We start from the raw sequence: 21,417 nt of genomic DNA on the forward strand, positions 1-21,417 counted from the left end.
AGCAATTCAGGTATGATGATTCTGTGCGGGTGGGTCAAGGTACACAGATTTCCATTCAGTTATCTTATGAGAAAGATAAAACAATATCAAAATTCAAAAGCAAAGTCTGGTGGTAACATACTTAGAATTTTTTGTGTTCTTGAGAATGTAAATGACAGATGGGTAAGAATCTGGTAGCTCAGAACAAAAAGGATAAAATGGTCAAGCTATTCAAAGTTGGAATATAGAAACTTTTTTTTTGAGTCAGGATCTTGCTCTGTCGCCCAGGCTGGAGTGCAGTAGTGCCATCATGGCTCACTCTAGCCTCCTCCTGGGCTCAAGTGATCCTCTCATCTCAGCCTCCCAAGGAACTGAGACTACAGGTGTGCGCCACCATGCCAGGTTCATTCTTTTATTTGTAGAGATGGGAGTCTCACTATGGTGTGTAGGCTGGTCTCGGACCCCTGGGCTCAAGTGATCCTCCTGCCTCAGCCTCTGAAAGTGCTGAGATTATAGGCCTGAGTCACTGCACCCGGTGGAAACCTTTATAAGAACAATTAAAACAATATTATAGCAATATTTCTTAGTGTTAAGGGTTATCCTCCACTGCCTTCACTGACAATAGGTCAGTGGCCACTTTGCAGATGTTGGCTCCTAATCCTATTCTCCAGTAAAGAGAAAAATCTTGGAATGTGGTTTACTCCATGCCGTGGTGTAGAGGAAGACAAGACCATTTGAATAGTATGTATTAATGTATGTATGTATATATTTTGAGATGGGGTCTCGATCTGTCGCCCAGGCTGGAATGCAATGGCGGGATCTTGGCTCACTACAATTTCCACTTCCCAGGTTCAAGCAATTCTCCTGCCTCAGCCTCCTTAGTAGCTGGGATTAAAGCTGTACGCCACCACGCCTGGCTAATTTTTGTATTTTTAGTAGAGACGGGGTTTCACCATGTTGGTCAGGCTAGTCTCGAACTCCTGACCTCGTGATCCGCCCGCCTCCGCCTCCCAAAGTGCTGGGATTACAGGTGTGAGCCACTGCGCCAGGCCTTATTTTTCATTTTTATTTATTTATTTATGAGACAAAGTCTCCCTCTCGCCCAGGCTGGAGTGTAGTGGCAAGATCTCAGCTCACTGCAACCTCCCCATCACAGGTTCAAGCACTTCTCTTGCCTCAGCCTCTTGAGTAGCTGAAACTACAGGCATATTCCACCATGCCTGGTTAATTTTTGTGTTTTTAGTAGAGACAGGATTTCACTATGTTGGACAGGCTGGTCTCGAACTCCTGACCTCAGATTATCCGTGTGCCTTGGCCTCCCAAAGTGCTGGGATTACAGGCATGAGCCACCGAGCCTGGCTAAATATATATATATACTTTTTTTTTTTTAAGACAGGGTTTCACCATGTTGGTCAGGCTGGTCTTGAACTCCCGACCTCAGGTGATCCGCCCGCCTTGGCCTCCAAAGTGCTTGGATTACAGGCGTGAGCCACCGCGACTGGCCAAGACCCTGAATATTTTTAAAGAGTCAGTAATTCTGTGAAAAAGAAAAATCCTGTGATTCTCCAGTAGAGCACATCAGATGAAGTAGGCAAGAAAAATCAGGCTGGAATTTCAGTACTATTTATAGAATCTCCTGAATGTTAATCAACCCAAAACCTTGTGCATACTGAGGTAAGGTTTTGGTCTACACCCAAATTCCGTGATCATAAATCAGGCTAAAAAAAAGAAGAGGTGGTGCCAGATAGGAATGCCGGATCCCATCAAGGAACTAGCTTGCAAGAAGAGGCTTGGATTTGGAAGGGCTTAGCTCAGAGGGGAAAGGTTCAGCCAGGTGCGGTGGCTCACCCCTATAAACCCAGCACTTTGGGAGGTCCAGGTGGGAGGATAGCTAGAGCTAGAGTTTGAGACCAGCCTGGGCAACAGTGAGACCTCTCTCTTTTTTTTTTTTTGAGACGGAGTTTCGCTCTTGTTACCCAGGCTGGAGTGCAATGGTGCGATCTCGGCTCACCGCAACCTCCGCCTCCTAGGTTCAGGCAATTCTCCTGCCTCAGCCTCCTGAGTAGCTGGGATTACAGGCACGCGCCACCATGCCCCGCTAATTTTTTGTATTTTTTTAGTAGAGACGGGGTTTCACCATGTTGACCAGGATGGTCTCGATCTCTTGACCTCGTGATCCACCCGCCTCAGCCTCCCAAAGTGCTGGGATTACAGGTTTGAGCCACCGCGCCCGGCAACAGTGAGACCTCTCTACTAAAAATTTTAAAAATTAGCTAGGCCTGTTGGCGTGTGCTTATGGTACCAGCAACTCAAGGGGTCTGAGGTAGGAGGATCACTTGAGCCTAGGAGATTGGGACTGCAGTGAGCTATGCTCAAGAGACCCTGCCTCAAAAAAAGAGAAAAAAAAAAAGGAAAGTAAAAGTAGTTCTGAGACATAGCTGGGTGTGGCGGCACACACCTGTAACTCCAGCTACTTGGGAGGCTGAGGAGAGAAAATCGCTTGAACCCAGGAAGCAGAGGTTGCAGTGAGCCGAGATTGTGCCACTGCACTTCAGTCTGGGTGACAGAGCAAGACTGTCTCAGAAAAAAAAGAAAGAAATAAAGACCAGGCTTGGTGGGTCACGCCTGTAATCCCAGCATCTTGGGAGGCTGAGGCAGGTGGATTATGAGACCAGGAGTTTGAGACCAGTCTGGCCAACATAGTGAAACCCCACCTCTACTAAAAATACAAAAAAAAAAAAAAAGCCAGATATGGTAGTATGTGCCTGTAATCCCAGCTACTCAGGAGGCTTAGGCAGGACAATCATGTGAACCTGAGAGACGGAGGTTGCAGTGAGCTGAGATAGTGACATTGCACTCCAGCCTGGGCAACAGTGTGAAACTCCATCTCAAAAAAAAAAAAAAAAAAAAAAAAAGTTCTTGGACTGTCCAGGCTCTGAGTCAAAATTCAGCACTGTGGGTCAATTTCTAATTGCACAACCTCCACTCTGGACCCTGCGTGGGACCCTGCCTCTGCATGTACTGTTCGATACATTTGTAATCATGGGGTGAAAAATTAAGCTGTCCTGTAGCACTGACACTGCTCCAGGATTAGTAACTGGCTTTTAAGAAGTTTGGAAGAGTTCAGCCGGGCCAGGTGTGGTGGCTCACGCCTGTAATCCCAGCACTTTGGGAGGCTGAGGCAGGCGGATCACAAGGTCAGGAGTTCGAGACCGTCCTGACCAACATGCTGAAACCCCATCTCTACTAAATATACAGAAATTAGCCGGGTGTGGTGGCTCACACCTGTAATTCCAGCTACTCAGGAGACTGAGGCAGGCAAATCAGTTGAACCTTAGAGGTGGAGGTTGCGGTGAGCCGAGGTCCTTCCACTGCCCTAAGTGACAGAATCCGTCTCAGAGAGAGAGAGAGAGAGAGAGAGAGAGAGAGAGAGAGAGAGAGAGACTCTCATAGTGAGACCCTGATCATGCCAGTGCACTCCAGCCTGGGACAGAGTGAGACCCTGTGTCAAAAACAAAAAAATAAAGTCATCTGATATACTAAATGTTTGATTTATTTATTTCCAAGAGCCCCATAAGTGCTCTTGGAAAGAAATAAATCAAACATTTAGGAAGATGCTGATTTTGGATTTGTACCTGGCTCCATTAAGAGAATCAAGTTGGTTATGTGTCTAATTGTCGTTTGAGATATCTAAGTGTATTTTGTTAATTGGGCATTTAAGGCATGCTAAATACTTAGGGGAAAGTCGAGCTGTGAAATTCATATTTGTTTTTATTTACTTATTTATTTCTCTTTTTTTTTTTTTGAGACGGAGTTTTGCTCTTGTTGCCCAGCCTGGAGTGCAATGGCGAGATCTCAGCTCACTGCAAACTCTGCCTCCCAGGTTCAAGTGATTCTCCTGCCTCGGCCTCCCGAGTAGCTGGGATTACAGGAGCCCGCCACCATGCCCAGCTAATTTTTTGTATTTTTAGTAGAGATGGGTTTCACTATGTTGGTCAGGCTAGTCTCAAACTCCTGACCTCAGGCGATCTACCCACCTCGGCCTCCCAAAGTGCTGGGATTACAGGCCCGGCCACTTATTTCTTTCTTTTTTTTCTTTTTTTATGTTTTAACAGTGCTTATATGAGAACGACTTATTTATTTCTTTTTTTTTTTTTTTTTTTTTTTTTTTGAGACGGAGTTTTGCTCTTGTTACCCAGGCTGGAGTGCAATGGTGCGATCTCGGCTCACCGCAACCTCCGCCTCCTGGGTTCAGGCAATTCTCCTGCCTCAGCCTCCGGAGTAGCTGGGATTACAGGCACGCACCACCATGCCCAGCTAATTTTTTGTATTTTTAGTAGAGACGGGGTTTCACCATGTTGACCAGGATGGTCTAGATCGCTCGACCTCGTGATCCGCCCGCCTCGGCCTCCCAAAGTGCTGGGATTACAAGCTTGAGCCACCGCGCCCGGCCGTATTTATTTCTTTATAGAGATGGGGGTCTCACTGTATTGGCCAGGCTGGTCTCGAACTCGTGGGCTCAAGCAATCCTGCCTCAGCCTCCCAAAATACTGGGATTACAGGTGTGACCTACCGTGTCTGGCCAAGCCATGAAATTTATAATCTAATTGATCATTCTTCAAAGAACGTGAAAGTGAGTTTTACATCCAAATTATTAGTCAATACAGTTTCTGGAAGGCCCACTGTAAAGGCTAAGGAAAATGAGGTTTTTATCTAATAACTTTAATAGATCAATTATAAATTAAAACACAAATAATGAAGTGTTCAATTCCATGCTTAAGTTCCCCAGCCTGGATGTGGTTCCCCTACTACGGGGTGACCAAATGATGCCCTCCCTGAGGGCAGGCGTTGATTGAGTCTGTTTTCTTCTCATGGTTTCTCCCACTGGGAACATGGTCCCTGGCGCATGGCCTCACTGATGTTTGTCGAATGAATGAATGAGGTGCTGGGTAGTGGCTGCAGGCTCATGCCAATCCCACCCTGGTCAGCAAGCCTTTTGCATGGCAAGCGGAAGCAAGCAGGAAAGCACATTTGCGGTTCTAGGGGAGACGCAGGCCAGGCAGCACTGGAGGCCAAGCTTGAGGGTCTGCCTTCCTTGGCGGGCAGGCGAGGGTATGAGGGTCCTCGGGACCGGGACGGCAGGGGCCCTGCAGTGCTCAGCATTTCCCCAGAGGGCAGCGGCCTGGGAAGAGGTAGAGCTGGGACTAGGGAGGGGCGGGCCACTGGTGAGGCCTTGCCTCCTCCTCCCCTCCCAGGACCTGAGCCTCTGGGGTTGGTCACTCAGCAGTCACCTACAGGTGGCAGAAGCTGCTATCCCTCCCGAGGGCTGGGCGCCACCCCCATGGGGTTGGAGGGGTGACCATGGGAGGCCTTTGGGCAGGTGACTGGGCCACTGCACCTCCCTCACCTCCATAGCCATTCCCCATCTGGCCGTTGCTGCCTCTCTTCACCTCAGGGCCCCCTACAGCACAGACAGACGGCCAGGGGCACTTGGGTCACCAGAGAACTTCCATCCACCCCAGCTTCAACCCAGCCTCTGGGAGACCCCCATACCCTGAAGGGCCCAGGGCTCAGCTCTGGCCTCAGCTTCCCAGAGAACCCTGGGGAGAGGGATGGAGTGTGGGGAACTGGGTCCCCAGTGGCCCTCATTCCCAGCTTTATCACCTCCGCATTTCGGTCCAGGGTCCAGACTGGCACTCAGGGTCCCAGGCTCTGCGGCCTCTCCTCCAGCCCCATGCTCTTCCCTGCCTGTGCCCTCCTGGCCTCTTCCCACTCATTCCATCCCCTCCATCTCTGCGGGGCTGTGGGTGAACCAGGGCCCAGGGCCTAGTTGCCTGAAGCCATCTCTGATGGCCCCAGCACACTCATCCAGGCACCCCGTTCGTTACCTGGCTGGTTCCCGGCCTCAGCATACTTGCCTCCAGCCTGATATCCAGGTTTCAAGCTAGTCCCCCAAGTCTGGAGGGTGGGCCAGGAAGAGCCCCACAGCAGCCCAGCCTGTCCTGTAGGAGGAAAGCTGGCATGGGCACCCTTGCCCACTGGAGCTAGGTTCCCCTGGCCCCTGTTGGGCTTGGCTCTGTTCCCTGAAGGCCCATTTCTTTTCTTTTCTTTTCTTTTCTTTTCTTTTCTTTTCTTTTTTTTTTTTTTTTGAGATGGAGTTTTGCTCTTGCTACCCAGGCTGGAGTGCAATGGCGCGATCTCGGCTCACTGCAACCTTCGCCTCCTGGGTTCAAGCAATTCTCTTGCCTCAGCCTTCCAAGTAGCTGGGATTACAGGCACGCACCGCCATGCCCAGCTAATTTTTGTATTTTTGGTAGAGACGGGGTGTCACCATGTTGACCAGGATGGTCTTGATCTCTTGACCTCATGATCCACCCACCTCAGCCTTCCAAAGTGCTGGGATTATAGCCATGAGCCACTGTGCCCAGCTCTTTTTTCTTTTTCTTTCTTTCTTTTATTTTTATTTTTATTTATTTATTTACTTATTTATTTATTTTGAGACGGAGTTTTGCTCTTGTTACCCAGGCTGGAGTGCAATGGCGCGATCTTGGTTCACCGCAACCTCCGCCTCCTGGGTTCAGGCAATTCTCCTGCCTCAGCCTCCTGAGTAGCTGGGATTACAGGCACACACAACCATGCCCAGCTAATTTTTTGTATTTTTAGTAGAGACGGGGTTTCACCGTGTTGACCAGGATGGTCTCGATCTCTTGACCTCGTGATCCACCCACCTCGGCCTCCCAAAGTGCTGGGATTACAGGCTTGAGCCACCTCGCCCGGCTTTTTTTTTTTTTTTTTTTTTTTTTTTTTTTTTTTTTTTTTTTTTTTTTTTTTGAGACAAAGTCTCACTCTGTTGCCAGGCTGAAGTGCAGTGGCGCCATCTCGGCTCACTGAAACCTCTACCTCCCGGGTTCAAGTGATTCTCCTACCTTAGCCTCCTAAGTAGCTGTGATTACAGGTACATGCCACCACACCCAGCTGATTTTTGTATTTTTAGTAGAGACAGGGTTTCACCATGTTAGCCAGGGTGATCCATCCACCTCAGCCTCCCAGAGTGTTGGGATTACAGGCGTGAGCCGCCAAGCCTGGCCTTGCTCATTTCTTACCATTTCCTTCAGGGGCTGGAGCCGAGGCTCTGGGGTACACCAGAGCTTCCACTCCATCCCCTGCAAGAGACTCCAGTCATTCCCACCTAGCCCCTGGGTCGTTGGCTCCCCCACCCCACTGCACTTTGTCCCCTGGATCTGACTCACCATTCCTAAAGCCATTGGCCCCAGGGAACCCTGGAGGAGGAAAGAGGGTGTCAGAGGCCGGGCTGTGGCCTCTGAGCCCAACGCTCCCACCTCTGCCCCCGCTCCCCAGGCACCTGGCTGTGGGTGGGCCTCGGGGAAGACCCTGACTCCCAGGACACCATTCCCATAACCAAAACCTGCAGGACAGAGATTGGAGAGGAGCTAGGGACAGGCTAGTGGAACAGGGACAGCATCAGGAGGGCCAGGTGACCTGCTCATAGACAGGGGGATGCGGACAGACAGATTGACTCAGGCATGTGGCAGATGCCAGCTTCCACCCAACATAGGGGCTCAGGAGGACTCACCAATTTTCTGTGGCTCAAGGCCACCGTTGAAACCTGGGGGAGGGAAAGCTGTGACTCAGAGATGGGGGTCAGAGAGAGCCACAGCCTTGGCCTCCTCTCTTCCTGGGATGGCAGCAGGAAGAGGAAGGGAAGGGAGGGGAGGAACTCCAGGAAGGGGCTCCTCACCCAGTTCTGCTCCTGGTCCATAGCTCCTTGGAGGCTGGTGCCCTGTGAGGAGAATGGAGATCAGTGTGGAGGACCCGGACTTCCCCTGATTCCTTGGGGGCCAAAGATGGACTACAGGGACTCTGAAGGGGAAGCAGAGACTTTTCCTGTCCACAGGGAATGGAACCAGAAGAAACTTAGCAAGCAGCAGGGGGCCAGGCGCAGTGGCTCGTGCCTGTAACCGCAGCACTTTGGGAGGCTGAGCTAGCCTGGCCAACATGACGAAACCCCATCTCTATAAAAATTACAAAAATGAGCCAGGTATGGCGGTGCATGCCTGTAATGCCAACTACTTGGGAGGCTGATTTTGCAGTGAGCCAAAATGGCACCAGTGCACTCCAGCCTGGGAGACAGAGTGAGACTGTCTCAAAAAAAAAAAAAAAAAAAAAAAAAGGCAGCAACTCAGGGAGGGACTTCCTGGCCGCAGGTCGCCTGAATAGCTGAGGCAGCCTAGGGAACAAGGTTGATGAAGGCGTGACCCTGATCTGGTGTGGGGACAGAGGATAGACCTAGTTGAGAGTTTGTGCCTCTGGGATGTGGGGCCTGGGGGCATAAAGACTCACACCTGCTTTTTGAGATTTCAGTCCCCACTGGATGGAGAAAAGTTGAGGCAGGAGTGAGCCTAGCCCAGGGCTTGGGGGGCTGCAGCTGCCATGGGGCACGGATGGAAAGGGCTTCCCTACTGGGGGCCACATGGGGTCCCAGAGCCAGAGTTCAGGCTTCTCCTCAGCGGATCCCTGTGTGACAAGTCACTGCCCTCTCTGAGCCTCAGCATCAGAGAACAGGAGAGAGCTGGACATGGCAGCCAGGCACTCCCACTCCACACTGACCTTGGAACTTGCCATTCTGCACTGCGGGAAGGGGCTGGGATTTCAGGCCCCAGACACCCTCTCTGTCCGAAGGGATCCCTGGAGTGGGAAGCCTGGGGAGGAGCAGTGGAGCCACCCTCGAATTACAGGGACCTAAGATGGGCAGGAAGGGAGGGGTGGGTGTGTTCTCTAGGCCAGTCCTCACTGACGCTGCCTAGGAGGCCTTGGCCTGGCCAAGCCACCGGCCTGTGTGGCTTCTAGGGCAGACCTGGCACCTAAGGGGGACATTAGCCAGGCTGGAGAAAGCCCAGCTGCCTCGGGCCATACCCTGCTGGGGAGACCTGGGGACCCAGGCAGGGGATGGAGGGACACAGGGATGGGGCTCCTGCTGTTTGTCCTCCAGCCCCTCCATCTTCCAGCAGCCTCCCTCTCCCTCCCTCCTGGGCCTCCACCCCAGTCCCAGTGGCCTCACTTGGCTGGGCCCACAGCCTATTTCCATGGCCATATCCTGGAGAGGGAAAGCAAAGATGAGCGTGGTAGCACTGGGGGTGGGGGCTGGAAGGGCTGAGAGGTAGAAGGAGGTGCGGGGCAGAGCGGGGCAGGGGGTGCTCCCCAACTTGCCTGGCTTCCGAGCCTTCAAGCTCTCTCGCAGGCCTGGGGAGAGGCAGAAAGAAGCCAGTTCAGACCCCGGTCTACCCCATGGGGGTAGTGAACCCCTCTCTCCTCTGCTCAGCTCCCTAGCCCTCACTTCTCACCTGACAGGAGCCCCAGCTGGGTGCCTGGTGTGTATCCTGGGGCAGAGAGCAGGGCATAAGGGTGGGCTTGGAGTTGGGGACCTCAGAGGAAGCAGGAAGAGGGACAGAGAGAAACTCCGCTTTGGAGGTTTCAGATCCCTTCCCAGGCCAGAGACCCATGGAAAATGATGGACAGGCCGACCCCACCCTGCCCCTTCCCTCCCTGATACCCAGCTCTGCCCCTTGGAGCCCATCCCCCTTCCCCTCTGCCCCAGATCCCCCCAGCATCCCTCACCTAGCTGGGCTCCTTCCCACAGGAAGGCTCCAGCTCCAGCCTGTTCTTGCACCCTAGGGAGACAGGGCGTGGCTTGTGGGGAAAAGGGTGGAGGGGGTAGGCTGTGTCTGTGCGCAGGGAGAGTGACAGAGGTGGAAAGGGCTTACCTGGCTTCTGAAGTTTCGTGCCCTCTCCAGTGCCTGGAGAGATGGGAGCAGGTGAGGTACCCATGTCACACCCCTCACAAGGGGCCTCTTCCAGATCCAGCATCTGCCCCCTCACCTGGTGCCCATGCCAACCTGCCCTACCTGGTCCATGGCCAGACGGAACTGTGGGGCTTGTGGAGAGGCATGGGGAGAGGCTGGGGTGTAGAAGGGGGCTGGCGCCTGTCCCCCCCAATTTAGGAAGTGGAGCTCTGGGCATCTCCCTCCACCTTGTGCCATCTCCACTCCAGAATCTACCCCCTCTAAGGCTGCGGGAGCCCCCAAAAGAACCCTCAGAGGCCCCCACCTCTCTCCTCCTCTCTGTAACCCCAGCAACCCCAGCCCCCCAGTACCTGTTCTGTAGCCATTCTGGGCTGAGGGGCCTGTGGGGAGGGAGGGGTGAGCAGGGGTTTGGGATTCTAGATGAGGTTGGGGCATAGGGCCTGTGGCTCCCCCTTCAGAGCCAAGTCAGAAAGCAGGAGTCCTGGAGCCACCCCTTCTCCCTCAATTTGGTGCCCACCTGCCCTGGAGGCCTGGAAGGGAGGCAGGGACAGCCGCCTCCACACCCCTCAGTGGCTGGGCTCCCAGCTCTCTCCTGAGTCCCAATGGAGCCGAAGTGGGATGTGAATGAGGGAGGGAGCTCAGGGTTTGGGGGAGGCAGAGGGACAGGCCGAGTGGGCTCACCTGGTTTTTGGGGCTTCATGACCCCCACAGAGCCTGGTGGAGAGACAGGAAACAGGTGAGGGACCCAGGGTCTCTGCCCTGGGCCTCCTGGAACCCCAGCCCTGCCCCTACCTGGTCCATAGCCATTTGGAGCTGCCAGGCCTGTGGGGCAGAAAGGGGAGCATGGTAAGGCTGAGCCTGATGGGGACCTCCAGGAAGGGGCCCTTGGTCTCTCCCCCACCTCCTCTCCCTGCAGTCCTTGATGCGCCTACAGACCTCTCCTCGCTCAGGAAGCAGGGGTCACCCCTCCCCTGGGAGTCCCATGCAGACCCAGCTTGAATACCGTGGGCTAGGGGAGGTGGGGCCACAGATGCCGGCAGTCCCCTCACCTGGCATCTGAGGCTTCATGCCCGCTCCTAGACCTGGGAGAGACAGAGAGGCTGATGTCAACTCCAGCCAAAGCTGTCGACCTCCGGACCCCGGCCCTTTGTCTCTGTGGCCCCGGCTTCTCTCCTCCCGCCCTACCTCCTGACCACTTGGGCGCCAGGGCCAGCTGCCCTCACCTGGCTGGACTCCAAGCCCATTTTTCTGGCCATAACCTGAGGGAGAGGGACGGGGTGAGTGTGAGACGGCGGCATGCAGAGAGGGCATCAGGAGGAAGCAGCTCGGCTATGAGAAGCCCTAGAGACGGGGCAGGGGGGCCAGAGCCCTCCCCCACCTGTCTTCTGAGGCTTCACTCCCCTTCCCAGGCCTACAGAGAGAAACGGAGGTGGAACCACACCGGGCTAGCCAGTGGCACCCATTTCCCCAGGATTCAGACCCACACGCTGTCCTCCTGGTCCCCTGGCTGCTCCTGCGTTCCCCATTCCCTCCAAGAAGCCTGGGTTAGGCTGGGTGCAGTGGCTCATGCTTGTAATCCCAGCACTTTGGGAGGCTGAGATGGGTGGATCATCTGAGGTCAGGAGTTCAAGACCAGCCTGGCCAATATGGTGAAACCCCATCTCTACTAAAAATACAAAAATTAGCCAGATTTGGTGGCAGGTGCCTGTAATCCCAGCTACTCAGGAGGCTGAGGCAGGAGAATCACTTGAATCAGCAGACAGAGGTTGCAGTGAGCTGAGATTGCACCACTGCACTCCAGCCTGGGTGACAGAGCAAGACTCCATCTCAATAAATAAATAAATAAGCCGGGTGCGGTGGCTCAAGCCTGTAATCCCAGCACTTTGGGAGGCTGAGGCGGGTGGATCACGAAGTCAGGAGATCGAGACCATCCTGGTCAACACGGTGAAACCCCGTCTCTACTAAAAATACAAAAAATTAGCTGGGCATGGTGGCGCGTGCCTATAATCCCAGCTACTCAGGAGGCTGAGGCAGGAGAATTGCCTGAACCCAGGAGGCGGAGGTTGCGGTGAGCCGAGATCGCGCCATTGCACTCCAGCCTGGGTAACAAGAGCGAAACTCCATCTCAAAAAATAAATAAATAAATAAATAAATAGGCCGGGCATGGTGGCTCACACCTGTAATTCCAGCACTTTGGGTGGCCAAGAAGGGCAGGTCACCTGAGGTCAGGAGTTCAAGACCAACCTGACCAATATGGTGAAACCCTGTTTCTGCTAAAAAAAAAAATATATATATATATATATAGAAATTAGCCAGGCGTGATGTCAGGCGCCTGTAATCCCAGCTACTCAGGTGGCTGAGGCAAGAGAATCACTTGAACCCGAGAGGCAGAGTTTGCAGTGAGCCGAGATCACACCACTGCACTCGAGCCTCGGTGACAGAGCAAGACTGTCTCAAAAAAAAAGAAAAAAAGGCTGGGCTCCTGCTCCAGGTGTCGTCACCTGGCTGGGTTCTGGCCCCAGGTAAGGCCCCTGCTCCCCACATCTTCCCATATCCTGGAGAAGGAGAGGGAGTATGAGCCGGGTGCTTCTGGCTTCAGGGGTGCGTGCATAGAGAGGCAGAGTAGGGCGGGGCTCACCTGGCCTCAGAGGCTTTACAACCCCCGCCAAGGCCTGGAGATATGAGGCCCGGGAGCAACTCAGGGGCCGCACCCACAGTTTCCCCCGACTCCTTCCTTACCCCTGCTCTTACCTGCTCCAAATCCAAATCCATTCTGGGCTGTCAAGACTGTGGGGAGAGGAGGGTGGGGTGGGGATTTGGGGTGTGGTTGAGGCGGAGGTGAGGGAATCCTGGAGGCTCCTCCCAGCTGCCCTCAGTTATTCAGCATCTCGGCTGTGAGACTGGGGAGGGAGGCAGGAAGAGACGCCCCAGGAGCAGACCCCCAGACCCCACCTCTCTCACCTGGCTGAGCACCCAGCCCATTCCCACTCCCATTCCCGAATCGTGGGGGACAGATGGAGGTGAGGATGAGAGGGGGCAGAGGGCTCTGAGAGTTGGGGAGACAGAAGCTCAGGGGAGATTCAGGCTCACCTGGCCCCTGTGCCTTCACACCCCTTCTAAACCCTTCAGGAAAATGGGGAGCAGATGAGGTACCCAGGAGCCCTCAGCTCACATCTACCTCAGAACCCCAGCATCGAGACCCTAGCTCCTCCCATCCTCTCAGGACCTGCTCTGTGGCCATTCTGAGCTGGGGGGCTTGTCAAGGAGGGAGGGCTGAGCTAAGCTGGGGGCACAGCGCCTAGAGTTCTCCTCCAGGGCCAAGCCAGAAGCCAGTGATCCTGGAGATGCCCTGCCATCCCTCTCCAATCCCACCCCTGGGAGGAAAAGGCCACCTAGATGTGGACCCTGGAACCCCAAACTCTATCCCCTTCGCGTGGCTGGGCTCCCAGCCCAGTCCCATACTACAGTCCTGGGGGAATAGATCAAGGCGGGTATGAATGAGGGGAAGGAGCTCAGGGTTGGGGAGGCAGAGGGACAGGCCGGGGCAAGGCTCACCTGGTTTCTGTGGTTTCACACCCCCGACATAGCCTGGTGGAGAGACACGGAGCAGGTGAGGAACCTGGGGCCCCAGCTCTAGGCCTCCCCAAACCGCAGCCCCACTCCTACCTGGTCCATGGCCATTTTGAGTGGCGGGGCCTGTGGAAGGAGAGAAAGGGTTAAGGCCCTCAGGAGCCCTGGATGCCATCTCCAGCCACCTGGGGCAGGGGTGTCACCACCTCTGACTTCAACCAGCTGGAAAGGTGGGTTCCTCTCCTCAGCAGCCTGCAGCTGTCAGGCTCCAGCTCCTGCCACCCTGGGTCTTGAGCTCTTGCTGGAGTCTGTACCCTCTTTGTTCAAAATTCTTTATTTTAATTTTTTTTATTTTTCATGACTCTTCCCCTCTCTCTCTCTCTATTTTTTGAGACAGGGTTTCACTCTTATCGCTCAGGCTGGAGTGCAATGGCGTCATCTCGGCTAATGGCAACGGCTGCCTCCCAGGTTCAAGCAGTTCTCCTGTCTCAGCCTCCCGAGTAGCCGAGATTACAGGCATGTGCCACCACGCACAGCTAATTGTTTTGTATTTTTAGTAGAAATGGGGTTTCCCCATGTTGGTCAGGCTGGTCTCGAACTCCTGATCTCAGATGATCTGCCCAATTTGGCTTCCCAAAGTGCTGGGATTACAGGCATGAGCTACCACGCCCGGCCATTCAAAACTCTTTTTGGTCCAGTTTCTCAGAGTATTGGGCCATTCTCTCCTCCCTGGCCTCCACTGTCTCCTGCCCAGAACACCCAGGGCCGGGCTCTGGGGCAGCCTCAGCCCACATTTTATGTCCCAGCGTGGCCCTGGTTTGGGGAGGGCCTGTCCCCAGCACCTGGTTGGCTCAGAACAGGCATGGTCTATGGATTTGTTTGTTTTTTGAACAGGGCCTCCCTCTGTCATCGGGGCTGGAGTACAGTGGCAAGATCTCCAGTCACTACTGCCTCGACCTCTTGGGCTCAACTGGTCCTCCCCTCTCAGCCTCCAGAGTAGCTGAGATGACAGGCATGTGCGACCACACCTGGCTAATTTTTGTGTTTTTTTTATAAGTGGATCCCTTGAGCCCAAGAGTTCAAGGCCAGTTTGGGAATGTTGCCCATGGTGGTCTTGAACTCTTGGGCTCAAGTGATCCACCTGCCTCCGCCTCCCAAACTGTTGGGATTACAGGCGTGAGCCACGGCTCCAGGCCTGGATTGGTTTGTTGAAAGAGGTGTGTTGTGTGAGACGAAGCTGAGGGGCTAGAAGGTGGTGCTCACCTGCTGTCTGAGGCTGTAGTCCTCCTCCCAGGCCTGGGAAGAGAAGGGGAAGGAGTCCGTGCAAGTCCACCAGGCCCTTCTTCTCCGTTCAGAACCAGGGCCAGGCCCCCACCCCCATCAGTAACCCCCAACCCCTAAGACCTCCATGCTTCCACAACTCCAGGGCCCCACCTGCCTGGGTTTCAGCTCCCAGGAAGCCCCGGCTCCCCACCCATTCCCATTCCCACATCCCAGGGAGACAGAGAGAATGCGGAGATCCGGGACTCTGGGGAAGCAGCAGCAGATGCACAGGAAATGGGCAGGGAGACAGGGACAGGGTGGGGCTCACCTGGCTTCTGGGGTTTTCCACCCCCTCCAAAGCCTGGGGGGATGATGGGAGCATGAGGGATCCTTTCCTCTGGGCCTGCGCCCAGAATCTCAGCCCCAGGCTCCCTGCTTCCGTCCCCACCCTCTTTTCCTGGTCCAAAGCCATTTTGAGCGGCAGGACCTGTTTGAGGGGCAGAGACGGCATTGTGGAGGCGCTGCAGTGGGAATGAGCTGGGGCCTGGAGCCCTGCCCTCTCCCCTTCTGTCTCGTGGCCTCTGCCCTCTCTTGGTCTGTCTTGTGTGAATTCCCTCCCGGGACTGACCGCAGTCGTGGCTGGATTTGGCTCTTGGCCTGGGAGTCCAGACCGTGGCCACCCTTGACCAGCTGGAGTGTCCTCCCTGCCCAGCTGAGGCCTGGCTCAGGGTGGGTGGGTGCTCAGGGGAGATTGGGTGAATGAATGAACCCCCAAGAGCCCATCGGGGACCCAGAATATGGCCCCGGGCCCCTGACCTCTTCCTCCCAGCCACCCCAGCCCCTTTGCCCCCCACCTGGCTGGGTTCCTGGGCTGTTTCCATTGCTGTATCCTGGGAGGAAAAGCAGTGTGTGAGGGGTGGATCTGGGGAGGACTTGAGGGTGGGACAAGGCCAGAGATGTGGGGGCCACAATCAAGATGGGGGAGGGGAGAGCAGGGGCTCTCCCCAAGAAATCAACTTTCTGCCCTCTGGACTTCTAACATCCCCTATCTCTTCTCTGTGTCTCCTTCTAGAATCCCAGCTTAGTCCAGGTGCCCTCACCTGGCTGGGCTCCAGCTCCCAGGAAGTCCCCAGCTCCCTTCCCATCCCCGTCACCAGATCCTGGGAGACCTGGTGGAAGGAGGAAGCGGAGACCGGGCTGATGTGTGTGCATGGGGGAGTGGAGGGCAGGGACCCAGGACAAGGCAGGCACACCTGGCTTTGGAGGGTTCACCGCCCCCCATGCCAGGAAAAGGGAGACCAGGGAAGGGAGCCTGCAGCTCCCTCCAGCCCCCAGACCCAAGCCCAGGCCCTCAGCTCCACCCCACCCTCCCTGGCCTGGTTTTGGGCCTGTGGGGTGCAGTTCTGTGGTCTAAACACCACCCCAGCACCACTGTGTTCCATGCCCTGACAGTTCTCGAAGGGCATGTGCCCAGAGGGCAGCTCAAAGGCCTCCCCAGGAGTCTCCAGTCACAGGCATGGCATCAGCAGGCCACAAAGGGACCAGTGCCTGGGGAGGGTAACAGACTGAGAGGGGGACAGAGAGGGATGGGACACAGCGAGCGTGGCAAGGAGGCAGCACAGGAGCGGGGTCATCCCTTCACCCGCTTCTGAGCTTTCCTCTCCCCCAGGCCTCGGGAGAGCTAGAAAGAGGCCGACATTGACCCCAAGAACCCCTCCCCTAAGAATGAGGGTTAGGACCCCGAGCCCTCCTGCCTGCCCCTCCCTGTGACCCCCGCACAGCCACCCTTGGGTGTGAGAGAAAGATGGGGAGACAGAACCTGGTGGGGTTCCTGCCCCTGGAAGAGTGCCAGCACCCAAACCACTTCTGCTCACCAATCCTGGGGAGACAGAGGCGAGGGCCATGAGCTGTGGGGTGGGCAGGCTTGGGGGACACAGAGGCGCCCGGATAGAACTGGGCAGGGTGGGGCAGGGCTCTACCGCACCTGGCATCAGAGGTTTCACGCCCACTGCTGGGCCTGGGAAGGGACAGAGTGGCTGAGCCCTGCCCACCCTCCAGAGCCCAGCTCTCCCAGCCTCTGCTTCCCTGACTCTGCTATACCCACTCCTCCTCCCTCCCAGAATCCCAGAGTCTGCCCCACCTGTCTGTGTCCTCACCTGGCTGGGCTCCAGCCCCTGGGAAGGCCCCTGTTCCCAGCCCGTTTCCATATCCTGGGGAGACAGAGCCAGAGGGACATGAGGTGGAGGGGGGCGGACACGGGCGTCAAGCGGAGACAGAGACAGACAGTGGGAAGTGGACGTTAGGACAGGGTTTCACAGCCCCTCCAAAGCCTGGGAAGAGAGATGGGCAGATGAAGGAGCCAGTGTGTCCCAGAACTCCTTGTGGTCCCCTTCCTGCCCATCCCGTGAGGCTCCCACCTGTTCTGCCTTCTCTGAGGCCTGGGGGAGCCTGGAGAGGACCTCAGAAATGCTGATCTCGCTGCATCCCTTCCCCCACAGCATCAGGCAAGATTAGGCACCTCCACGCCCCTCCCATGTCCCTACCGCTCCCCCCACCTCACCCGGCTGGGCTGCAGCACCTGGGAAGGTCCTGAACCCTGGGGCGAGAAGGCAGGAAGGAGTCAGGAAGACCGATGGAGGGGGGACAGGGTGCAGGCAGGGCTGGGCGAGGCTCACCTAGGTTCTGGGGTTTCATGCCCCTTTCAATGCCTAGGAGAGAGATGAGGATCAGATGAGGGGCTCAGGAATCCCCATGCCAGGGATACCTGTAGAATACTGCCTTCCAGCTCCCCAACTCCCACCTCTACCTGCTCTGTAGCCATTCTGAGTGGAAGGGCCTGTGAGAGAGGGAGAGGTGAGCTGAGGAGGTTTGGGGTCCCAGCTGTGGTGGGGGTACAAGACCCTTGGACCCCCCGTGGACTAAGCCAGACAGCAGAAAATCTGAGCAGCTCCCTGTGCCCCTCTCCCCATCACTCTCCAATCCTGCCTTTTCCCTCTGTGGCTTGGGAGAGAGGCAAGGAGGGGACCCTATGGCTGTCACCTGGCTGGATTCCCAGGCCATGCCTGATCCTGAATGCTGGAGAGACAGTTGAGGTTAGGTGAGGGGTGTGAGAGAAAGCTGGGGCAGGAGAGCTGGGGCCAAGGCAGGGCTCACCTGGCTTCTGTGGGTTCACACCCCCTTCATAGCCTGGAGAGACAGGGAGCCGGTGAGGGACACCCTCTCCCAGGCTCTCCCCAGAACCCCCCACCTGCTCATAGCCTTTCCACGCAGCTTGCCTGTGGGAGCTCAGTCCCTTCCCATGAGGGTGGAGGGCTGCCGAGCACAGGCGGTGCTTTCAGCCTCCTGCCTTCCCTCCTTCCCTCTCTCCTTCCTTTCCTTCCTCCTTCCTTCTCTCCTTCTTTCCTTCCCTCCCCTTTCCTTTTCTTCCTGCCTACCTTCCCCTCTCCCCAGCCAGGATGCCTGGGGGACACTCCGGGGCTCAGCTCTGTCCCCACCTATTTCTTTTTCTTTTCTTTTTTTTTGAAACAGAGTCTTGCTCTGATGCCCAGGCTGGAGTGAAATGGCATGATCTCAGCTCATTGCAAACTCCGCCTCCTGGATTCAAGCGGTTCTCCTGCCTCAGTCTCCCAAGTAGCTGGGACTACAGGCACATGCCATCATGCCCGGCTACTTTTTGTACTTTTAGTAGAGACAGGGTTTCACCATGTTGGCCACGCTGGTCTCGAACTCCTGACCTTGTGATCCACCCGCCTCAACCTCCCAAAGTGCTGGGATTACAAGCGTGAGCCACCTCACCTGGCCTGTCCCCCTATATTTCTGAGATGACTGCTTCCCCCTTTTCCTCTCCACCTCCCAACGCAGCTTTCCCTGCTCCTGCCCTCCTGCCCCAAACACCCCTCTCGAGCCCTGCCCTCAGACTCCTCCCTTCCCTATGCCAGGCCTCACCTGCTCCCAGACCATTGCGGGGACCATAGGCTGTCAGAGAAGTGAGATGTTGAGCCCAGGGTACTTGAGCAGCTGGGAGCCAGTGTACCCCCCTCCCCGAGCACCCCCTACAAGCTTTACCTGATCGGTAGCCATTTGGACTCTCTAAGCCTGTGGGGTCCAGGGAGAAGTGGGAGAACTTAGGAGGGGACAAAGGGGCCCAAATCTGGATGCCATCCACCTCTCTGGGCCTCAGTTTCCCTGCTGTCACAGGAGGGTAGAAGGCAGAGCCTGTGAGCAGTCTGGGGCCAGGGTAGTGGAAGCTGGAGGGCCCCTGGGCCTGGAGGAAGGTATCTGAGCTGGGGCCCTGGGGGGCTGTGGGGCAGGCCCACTCCAGCCTCTTCCTCACCTCTCCCATCCAGTCTCTGTACTGGGCTCCCCTCCCTGGAAATCTCCTCCTCTTCTCACCCCTGACCGCCCCCCCTCCCATCCTTCTCTTCTGAAGCTCAGATGCATCAGGGCTCAGGGGAAGCCTCTCCTCCTACCCTTAGGACCCCCCATGTCTCTGGAGTAAAGACCCTTCCATGACACTCGGCCTCCTGCCTGGGCTCTCCTTGTCCCCTCCCTGCTGTCCCCCTTCAGGCTGCTGGGAAGCCTTCCCCTCCTGTCACACCCTCGACCCTTCTGAGCCAGCGCAGGCCCCTCCTCAGGGCTGCATGTTCTGCCTGGGGGACTCTTTCCAGAGTGCAGGGTGTCTGTGCCCCCCCCACCCTTGAGTGGACACTTGATAAGACTCCCTTCCCAGAAGACAGCAAGGGCCCTCAGCTCTCCTGGGCCTGCCATCAGGAGTCCCAGAGAGCTCCCACACCCCCAGGGCAGGAGAGATGGGGCCTCTTCCCTGACACCAGTGCCAGAGGGGCCACCTACCTTTCCGAAGGCCAGGAGGCAGCAGGGGCAGCCCTGGGCAAGTAAGAATGTGCTGACTCAAGGCTGGGGACCCCAGAGGCTGAGATGGGGCAGGGCCCAGGCATCTATCCTCCAGCTCCCCCAAAACCCTTGATGTCTGAGTTCTCTGCCCAGACCAGGCCAGGCTTCCCACACCCCAGCCCTCCTGGTCTCCAGGACCCCAGCATCCAGCCAGGGCCTCACCAGGACCTCCAGCCCTGGTCACAAGATGCCTGCCCTCCAACCCCCAGCCTTGAGCTGCCCTCACCACCTTGCAAGCTCTCGGGAGTCAGGCTGAGAAGGAAAAGAGCCGCAGGGAAGATCCAGGTGCCCATGACTCTGTGCAGGGTGGGAAGGCCCCCACCCTTTGGACTTTTAAACACCCCTGGTTGGGTGGGGACCCTCGCCCAGGCGCCCCAGCTTCGAGAGGCAGAGGCTCTGCCTGCAGACCCTGGGGGGTCAGCCCCGCACCTCCCCCTGTGGCAGAAGTCTAGCTCTAGCCCCTCATCCATCATGGGCACTGACAGCGGGACAGGCCCCCTGCCTGGCCTCTGAGACTTCTCCACCCCTGTCAGCGACTTAGGCCCTGGCGCCAGGCCCAGAGGGCTCAGATGTCCACCCAGTAAGGGGCAGGCAGGCACCCTAGGCCCAGCCCAAACACAGCTGGGGAGAGGGCGGGAGCTAGGGCCAGAAAAGCTGGGGCTGCAGAGTGTTGCAGACAACAGGGGTGGAGGTGACAGCTTCTCAGACCCTATCTGACAGGCGGGTGGCGTCCCCAACAAAAGCCAGGCATCATCCCGTCTAATCCTGAGACTGCACAGACCTCTCCTGGGGGGCCCTTTGTCTTCATGGAGGCTTGGACTGCAGGAGTGGGCCAGAGCCCCCAACTCCAGAGCCCCCCAATTCCAGGAGGCATAGGGACACACAGGGATGGGCCAGCTGTCGCCAGCCTCTCTGAGAGTCCTTGGAGGCCTTCCAGCTCCTCATCTCCTGCCTCAGCATCGACTGACTTTGGGTCAGACTAGCAGAGCCACTGCTCAGGGTGGCAGTGGGGGGCTGGGAGCAGCTCTCCACGCCTGGGGCTGGGTGGATGGACTTGGAGCCAGAGCCCTGTGCTGGGGGCCTGGCAGGAAGGCGCCGGGTGTGGGGGTCTGGGCAACAGGCACCACCGCACCAGGAGCCTGCAAACCCCACCAGGCTGGCTGGGGATGGCAGTGAGTCAGCCACCAGGCCCTGCACCCTCGTCCAGAAGGCCCCACACCCTGCCTGTCTGCTGGCCTGTCCCCTGCTCCGCCAGCCCCTCCTCAAGCCTCTGGCTAAGGAGTCCAGCCTGCCAAGCCAGGCAGCCCAGCTCGGCTGGGGGTCTGGAGAGGGGCTGCAATGAGGAAGGGCCAGCAGAGGCTTCTCCCAGAGAGGCTGTGGAGCCCACACGTCTGTGGCCGGGTCCAGCGCCAGTAGACTGCAGGGTTACCACCAGGTACCCTCACTCACAGGCCGCCCAGCACTGATGTCCCTGTGTCCCCTCCGTCTCTGCCTCCCCTCCCACCTACATCACAGGCTGCACCCCTCACACCCACAGGCAGACTGAGATGCCCATGGTGTGCACCTCTCCACCACAGACCCACCTTTGCACAAGGCCTGTCTGCTCACAGCAGGCCCCCTCAGCCCAGTGCCTCAGAACAGTGCCCTGAACGCCCCCCTCCTGCCCTGCCTGGCAGCCATGAGTCGGGGTCCCAGAGGCTGGACCTTCAGAGGCTGCTGACGGGCTCAGGGATGCTTCAACCTCATCCATCCCATGAGAGCCCAGGGCAGCAGGGACGGTCCATTCAGACTCCTTGGGAGGGCTTTCCTACCAGGCCACCTGCTCTGCCCATGGCACAGGCACAGGCACAGGTCCCCTGTGTATTCTTGGTGG

The 21,417-nt window shown here is 56.7% G+C and overlaps 1 protein-coding gene across 1 annotated transcript; it reads right to left on the reverse strand.

Annotated features, from left to right (window-relative positions):
- Window positions 1-4,942: 4,942 nt before the first annotated feature.
- On the reverse strand, window positions 4,943-19,837 carry LOC104651480 (glycine-rich extracellular protein 1). The gene is made up of 31 exons (XM_074383176.1): window positions 19,774-19,837; window positions 19,485-19,517; window positions 18,579-18,608; window positions 17,787-17,819; window positions 17,673-17,708; window positions 17,194-17,229; window positions 16,790-16,843; window positions 16,453-16,512; window positions 15,488-15,523; window positions 15,082-15,120; window positions 14,962-14,994; window positions 13,467-13,496; window positions 13,356-13,388; window positions 12,762-12,923; window positions 12,529-12,587; window positions 12,439-12,472; window positions 12,302-12,355; window positions 11,024-11,059; window positions 10,850-10,882; window positions 10,482-10,622; window positions 9,762-9,794; window positions 9,204-9,240; window positions 8,608-8,786; window positions 7,739-7,780; window positions 7,574-7,606; window positions 7,343-7,405; window positions 7,230-7,259; window positions 7,083-7,142; window positions 5,868-5,981; window positions 5,387-5,440; window positions 4,943-5,161 (listed from the first exon to the last, which is right to left on the reverse strand). Exons 1-31 carry the CDS (start codon window positions 19,835-19,837, stop codon window positions 5,136-5,138), a joined length of 1,707 nt encoding a protein of 568 aa, XP_074239277.1. The 3' UTR covers window positions 4,943-5,135.
- Between the last annotated feature and the right edge of the window lie 1,580 nt (window positions 19,838-21,417).

Source organism: Saimiri boliviensis, chromosome 12 (genome assembly GCF_048565385.1).
Source record: "Saimiri boliviensis isolate mSaiBol1 chromosome 12, mSaiBol1.pri, whole genome shotgun sequence".
NCBI classification, from domain to species: domain Eukaryota; kingdom Metazoa; phylum Chordata; class Mammalia; order Primates; family Cebidae; genus Saimiri; species Saimiri boliviensis.